The sequence below is a fragment of the Arachis ipaensis genome, chromosome B07 (genome assembly GCF_000816755.2).
Source record: "Arachis ipaensis cultivar K30076 chromosome B07, Araip1.1, whole genome shotgun sequence".
NCBI lineage: Eukaryota > Viridiplantae > Streptophyta > Magnoliopsida > Fabales > Fabaceae > Arachis > Arachis ipaensis.
The window spans coordinates 102213726-102221152 of record NC_029791.2 but is presented as its reverse complement, the minus strand read 5'-3'; the positions used below and the strand labels follow the sequence as shown (position 1 = coordinate 102221152).

The 7427-nt window shown below is 37.1% G+C and overlaps 1 protein-coding gene and 1 non-coding gene across 3 annotated transcripts; both read right to left on the bottom strand.

The window, feature by feature from the left end:
• On the bottom strand, positions 816–899 carry TRNAL-CAA. The gene has a single exon. It is a non-coding gene; the product is annotated as a tRNA-Leu (tRNA).
• Positions 1151–6986, bottom strand: LOC107609891 (endoplasmin homolog). Of its 2 annotated transcripts, XR_001613307.2 has the most exons (16): positions 6834–6986; positions 6573–6693; positions 6307–6460; positions 6135–6215; positions 5901–6012; positions 5678–5804; positions 5440–5578; positions 4744–4846; positions 4419–4618; positions 4079–4294; positions 3822–3987; positions 3459–3597; positions 3208–3358; positions 2692–3096; positions 1706–2201; positions 1151–1247 (listed from the first exon to the last, which is right to left on the bottom strand). XR_001613307.2 is itself a non-coding variant. In XM_016311946.2 (15 exons), exons 1-15 carry the CDS (start codon positions 6898–6900, stop codon positions 1965–1967), a joined length of 2418 nt encoding a protein of 805 aa, XP_016167432.1. In that variant the 5' UTR covers positions 6901–6986; the 3' UTR covers positions 1677–1964. The 2 variants fall into 2 exon arrangements, 1 of the variants encoding a protein (XP_016167432.1); XM_016311946.2 differs by lacking the exon at positions 1151–1247 and having other exon boundaries at positions 1677–2201.

Below are 7427 nucleotides of genomic sequence, written 5' to 3'. Positions count from 1 at the left end.
TTCCACTATTCTAATTTTTTAAAATTTAAAATTAAAAATAAAACTATTTTTTAACTAATTTTGTCTTTAAATTGACTACACCTAGTTAGTTCTCTAGACTTTTTTTTTTTGCATATCCTGATTTAATTATTAGTTAAGATCGACTCCAAAGGATCAAATAAAATTAAAGGGTGTGCGTTAGAGGGAAAATTTGACTTTAGCCATGCCAATGATGACTTAATTTTATTTAGGAGTGGTTGAAGTTTACATATCATATATCCAATCTACTCACTACCATGCGCGTCCTATGGTTGAGTCTTGAGTGGCACTTACCCTATCACAGGTGGATACACCTCATCACTAAGTATTAAAGTCAAAATGTTAAATATTGAATTGACGCTTATTTGTGGATGATATCATTATTTTAGGGGGCAACTGAAATAGACGCTATGCTATGCTAGCTAGCTAGGAAGCATAATTAATATTTGATCCCTTCATTATGCCTTTCAGATCAGATCAGATAGTGTGTGTTTTTTTTTTTTTTTTTGGGTTGTCTAGATCAGATAGTGTTTGTGTAGTGTGAAGTGTAAACAATTAAATCCTACTAGCATAAACTATATGTCTTTCTCCAATGGCAGCTTTAATTTCGTCATACTTATGGGTGGTGGTCCTGGTCCTGGTCGCGTACTCATTTATGCTTACCACTATCTCGACAATTTGCACGCCTCAGTGACCCTCACACTACACTTACCCTATATATTGTGCTTGTCATCTTCTCAAAGCGTTTTATGACTTTATCACAAAGAAAGCTTATTAGTTATATAAAACATAAATTTTGTCAGAAGTGGGATTTGAACCCACGCCCTCACATGAGGACCAGAACTTGAGTCTGGCGCCTTAGACCACTCGGCCATCCTGACTTATGCCTAGTTATTTTGATTTAACCTGATTACATAGTAATTATAACTGACATGCCTGATCTGCTTAACATATAAATAATTAAACATTGAACTTAATTTTAATGTATCAACAAATAAAATATTTAGTACTTTACCGCGATCAAGGGGAGAAAAAAATATTCCGCAAGAGACCTAAGCATCACGGGTTTTAATGAGCGACATTATTCTACCTTTCTTTGCTATATCTTTGAGAGACTTTGTTCCAATATAAGGATGGATAAATACCCACAACGGGGTGTGTCAGTAGATCTATTGCCCCAACGTGATGCCATCGGACACCATGGAATAAATAAAAAAGGGATAAAGGATGTTTGCTGAATTAAACTCCATTTTGGTCTCTAAGATGGGTGAGTTGCACTGATTTGGTCTTTGACTTTTTAATTGCTACAATTTAGTCCTCCAAATTAAAAAAAGTACACCAATGTAGTTCTTTGTGTATCTTCCATCGCTGAAATTCAATGCCGTTAGTGACGTAGCCCAAACCTTGTCACGCTAGACATATTAAAACGACGTGGTATTTATTTTGACGCTAAAGAAAGCACTTAATGACGTCATTTGAAGATTTAAACAATACTAATATGGTATACTTCTCCTTTTTCATATTGTTCAAACACTGAAATGATATCATTTAGTGCTATCATTATTGAGAAAGGACTATATTGATGCACTTCTTTTAATTTGAAAGACCAAATTGTAACAATTAAAAAGTCAGAACCCAGATCAATAAACTCACCAATCTCAAGGATCAAAGTAGGGCTTAACTCGATGTTTGCTGGTCATTGTAAATAAGCCATGATGCAGTTTTCCACATAAAAATACAGCGTAATTTTCTTCAACCGTGTACTAAAATGCTAAGCGAAATTCCATGGGATAAAGTGACTACAGTAACTTACGACTAATGTTTCTCTCTATTAGACTTTCTTATGGAAGCAAAAATCATTCTGAAAGGGGCTTCTCAAATTGCTAAAGACCAAGTAACAAAGAAAAGGGGAACTTAAGTCAGTACGGAAATGTCCGCCTTAAAATCTACAACTCGTCCTTCACATCAGCATCAGCAGATGCACCGTCCTTTGCCTCACTCTCGGCCTCAACTTCTTCAGCTTCTTCCTCCTCTTCCACAGTTGCTTCAGGACTAATATCCAAGCTGGACTTCACTGAGTCATAAATGCGAGATGCAAAATCCTTGGGGTCATTTAGCAGGAAACCACTTTCAAAGAGAGCAGTTTGATACATCAGCTGTGCTGTTTGCTTCACACTCTCATCCTGAAGAACAAACCAAATTGGGTCAAAAACTCAAAATAAACCTTAATTCAGTCTGCTCGGGTTACAATAAAACCATGAAAAGGGGAAAATAATTTTTCTTTCTATCTGTCTTTTGGGCTACAGGAATCCTTTGCCAGAGGGGAGGTTGTTCTATTTTAAGGTCATGCATATCACTGTTGGCATATACTCCGTGATGAAAGGGTGCAAGCATTATTCCAAATATAGAAACAACTAAAAGCAGCAGTTAGGCATGGAACCAATGATTCAGACAAGGTTTGCAGAGAACGGTATCACTTCGAGAGCATTCATAAGAATCAAATCAATCAATGGAAGGGACTTAATTCTAGCATGCAAAAAACCAAATTTGGAAAAAGGAAAAAGGAAAAAGAAAAGAAGGCTTGTTTTAATGATATTATTATCACCTCAATTTTTATTAGCACAACAAAGTAAAGGCAAAAGCTAATAGAAAGTATTCAAGTCAAGAATGTACCTCAGGGTTCTTTACTACACGCTCCCTGAGCTCCTTGATAATAGGGTGCCTAGGATTGATTTCAAGAACCCTCTTGCCACGCATGTATGCTTGCTTGCTAGCATCTGATAAAGTTTGTGCCTGCATTATTCTCTCCATGTTAGCACTCCAACCAAATTTCGAAGTCACCACCACACAAGGAGTGTTATCCAAACGGTTGGATATCTTCACATCATCAACATTTTCACTGGAAAGTGCACTTTTCCACCACTTTGTGAGATCCTTGAAGGATTCCTTTAGTTCCTTGGCTTTGGCGTCCTTTCCAATTTTCAGACCTTCCTTGGACACATTTTGGAATTTTTTGTCTTCATAATCCATAAGATATTGCATCAAGTATTCATCAACTGGATCAGTGAAGTAAATAACCTGCACCAGTTTAAAATACAAACATTTAGAAGATACATCTTAGCTCCCACTGGAGAAAGTTTATGGAGTGTAAGAAACAGAAAACAAGTATATTCAGCGAGAAAATCATACCTCGTAATTTTTCTTCCTAAGCCGCTCAAGGAAAGGAGATTTTTCCAGTTGTTCTTTGTTAGTTCCAGTTATGTAGAAGATATCCTTTTGTCCAGATTTCATTCTGGAGATGTACTGATCAAGAGACGTCAATTTACCTTCAGACTTTGAGCTGTAAGTAATCAGGTATACAATATTTTGTCAACTAATGAAAGGAGGGAAATAACACTGCAGCAAATAAATAAAAAAATGCAAGGAATCAAGTAACATACGTCTCAACTCTCAGCAGTTTTGCCAGACGGTTTCTGTTAGTAGCATCTTCAATGATGCCAAGTTTGATGGACTTTCCAAACTCATTCCAGAACTTAGCATATTGACCTCTTTTCTCATCATTGTCAGATGATACCTCTTCTGCATAAAGTTGGAGGAAGCAGAGTCAAATTTAAGGGCTTATGGGTTCAAGTATACCGCTTAGAAATACAATGGAAAACATAATATATGAAAGACAAAATTTATGCATGACGCAACATGCTGAAAGCATGGAGGATCTGAACCACCATTGCATGAAACACATGGAGACCAACTAAGTATTGGCACTCCAAGCACACAACACCAATATATTTAGTAAAACCTACCTTTCTTATCTTTGTCAGTGGACTCATCTGGATCCTCATCAGCAATCCTACGGATCATATCAAGGGCTTTCCTGATAAGTTTCTTCTTGATTGTCCTCAGGCTACTGTGTTGTTGAAGCATTTCACGGGAGACATTAAGTGGCAACGTGTCAGAATCAACAAGGCCCTGTTCTCAATGTCAAAAGGACATCTCAGAAAAAAAATATTCTGATCGCGTTAAAACAAACTAAATTGCAATAACAGCATAACCTGGTTACCTTCAAGAAGCTGAGGTATTTAGGCAACAGTTCATCAAATTCATCTGAAATAAATACTCGTCTAACATACAACTTCAGATTGGATTTGTTAGAGTTGTAATAACTCTCATATAAATCATGAGGGGCTTTAGGTGGCACAAAAAGCACTGCCTTGAACTCAACATCGCCTTCAGCATTGAAGTGACTCCATGCTAAAGGTTTCTCATCACCGAAATCCTGCAGGAAATATGAACAGTTAAACCCACAACTATGAACATTAACAAGTTAATGTTCAGGATGAATTGAACGTCTAGGGAATGCCCTCACAATGTCCAGTGAATAATTAAGATGGAAACATTACCTTGGCAAGAGTATGGTAGAATTTGGTGTACTCTTCTTCTGAAACCTCCTTTGGATTTCGCAGCCATATAGCTTTCACATCATTTAGAAGTTCCCATTCATAAGTCGTTTCCTTCACTGTCTTTGTCTTGGGCTTCTCTTCGTCATCTTCACTTTTCTCAGCATCATCATCTTTATTTTCTTCCTCAGAGCTGCTTTCAGCTGATCAAAGAGTAAACTAAGGTATGAGAGATAGCAAAATTTGTGATAGTATTATACAATGGAGAAAAGTTAACGATGAAAAAACAAATCAGTATCTTGCAATGTTACAAATGGTAAACACATACATGATTCATCATCTTCATCAGCAGGGACCTCCACATCAACCTCTTTGCTTGCCCAGAGATAAATAGGGAAGTTAATAAATTCAGAGTATTTTTTTACCAATTCCTGTGTCAATCAATAGGTAGTGAATTAGATTCCACAATGCACTATGAATGAATTCCAAGCAACACAAAATGAAGCAACAAAAGAACACCAAAAAATTGTATATATGTTAATACAAGATAAAGATGAAACACTTAGTAGGAAAATAAAGAGGCGCCCACTTAAAAGTTTGGCAACAGCTCTGAATAAAAAAGGTACAGTACTTGTAACCATGAAACAAAAACTGCCCTGAGAATACACCTCTATACACATCTATAATCGTTAGCAAAGAAAATACGCAGTATATGCTTCCTGTAAGTGTGCAGTACACACTTGCAATTTAGATTAATATAACAAAAGCCCATGGTGCAGTCCTAAGCAGTATAGTTTCATGTTGTTAATTCTATTATAAAACAAGAATTTTTTTATTTTTCATGCTTGGTCTGTGTAAAAGAATTTTACACAAACAACTAACAGTGTATTGTCATATTAGCAAAAAATTTTTAATTTCCAAATCTGCTACTTAAAAAATAATCTAAATGCATGAATCTAATTAGATAAATGTCAGGATATCAAAATTAAACTCTACAAAACAATACTAAAAGTTAGGTTCATACCTTAAGCTTATGCTCCTCCAAGTACTCCCCAGCTTCATCTCTGAGGTGTAGCCTAATCTCAGTACCACGTCCCAGTGGTTCATTCCATGTATCTTCAGAAATCGCAAATGCTCCATCAGCTTTAGATTCCCACACATGCCTGGGTTTTTAAGAAGAAAAAGGAAGGTAAGATTCCATGGACAACAGTCTAACAAACTATCAATAAAAAAGCAATATCAGGTGTGAAAATTAGACATACTGTTTATCGTCATTATGTTTGCTAATTACTTCAACATAGTCAGCCACAAGGTACACAGAGTAGAAACCAACTCCAAACTGCCCAATAAGATTGAGATCACCACTTGATTGCATTTTCTCAAGAAACGCTGCATGTATGGATAGTTTTCAGTTAATGTATTTGCTCCTTAGAAATGGGAATTCTGTCAGTTAAGGCCATAAGCCATAAGCTATATCATATATACCTGAGGTTCCAGATTTTGCTATGGTCCCCAAATTCTTTATTAAATCCTCCTTTGTCATACCAATACCCCTGTCTCGGATGGAAAGGATTTTCTTCTCCTTGTCCAACTTAATCTGTCATTTCACCACAAGCAGTAAAATGTCTAAGTAACAAACATATAAATAAACCATGTAAACGACAGTTGTGCTAATATATTCATTACTTAGACATAATGTCAAACATTTGTAGTGCTAACCTGGATTTCGAGCTTGGCAGTATCACCTTCCCCCAGAATCTCCTTATCGGTGAGAGAGAGAAACCTAATCTTGTCCAGCGCCTAAAATAATACGACGGGGAGCTTTCATCATCAACAGAAAATTGAAGTCTAAGATTATCGAAACGCATTGCATAAGAGGAAATGTGCTTACGTCAGAAGCATTAGAGATCAACTCCCTGAGGAAAATATCCTTGTTGCTGTAGAGAGAGTTGATGAGAATATCCATAAGCCGAGAAACTTCGGCCTGGAACTCAAACTTCTGCGCGTTGTTGCGAAGAGATCTCTTCGAGATCGACTCCGCCTCCCTAAGAATCACACAAACACACATTTTCAATCACCAAATAATGGGTTAACCAAAAACAAAAGCAAAAATAATATTAACAGAATTGAAGAAAACAAAATTATAATATGAAGCACCTCTTGGCGACATCTGAATCTGTGGAAAGACCGTTAGGAACGGCACCGATCTTGTCCTCAACCTTAGGTGGATCTACAAGCTCGTCAGAATCAGCTTCGGCATTTGCCTGAAGCTTGCGACCTATCCAAACATCGTAAATCAGATTCAAATTTAGAAATGCTAAGAAGTAGAAGAGCTAGCTAGCTGGTACGGAACGATTAGCAACAACAGAGAGCAGAAAAGAAGAAGATGAAGAAGTGCAATGAATGAAGATGGCTCGCCTTGATCTGCAAATAGGAGGAGGAGAGAAAGGAGAAGAAGAGCGGAAGGGAGCGTCCACTTCCTCATCGTAGTAGCTAGCTTTGTTTCTAGTACCTTCTTCGGCTTTGCACACTTCTACCAGTGCAGTCACTCTTCTCAGGTTCGTTATATACTTGGGTTTTGCATTGCTACCGTGATCGTTACGAGGACTTGTGACACGAGGCTCTGACTCGCTCCATTTTGCCACCGTGGATGATCTGACGGTTGAAGATGTGGTCTCGAAACGTGGCTTGGTTTTATTGGCTTATTCTGTTTCCCTTGACGTGGAGAACGTCAATGTTGTGGACGACCCTACGGAACGACTTGTAATTCCAAGTCTACGATCAATTTGATTGGCAATGCCACTGCCTCTTGTGAAACGTGGCACCAAGTTATTGGTTCGAGGTTCCAGTTTTTCTGTATACGTGGCAATTTCTGGTGGCCTTAGATCTGCATGGATTTCACTAACATTATTTTTCTCCATTATTTTAACTAGTGTAATAATTCGTATCATGTATAAAAAAATTTATGTATATATAATTATAAATTAATTGAAACAAATTTAAAAATAACGG

Bases quoted from the DNA above. Each gene is read 5' to 3' on its own strand.
- LOC107609891 (XM_016311946.2), bottom strand. From the start codon at position 6,900: ATGAGGAAGTGGACGCTCCCTTCCGCTCTTCTTCTCCTTTCTCTCCTC. The intron at 6,013-6,134 runs GTTAGCACTACA...GTGAAATGACAG, and splicing joins CTGCCAAGCTCGAAATCCAG to ATTAAGTTGGACAAGGAGAA. The intron at 5,805-5,900 runs GTATATATGATA...CCATACATGCAG, and splicing joins AGCAAAATCTGGAACCTCAG to CGTTTCTTGAGAAAATGCAA.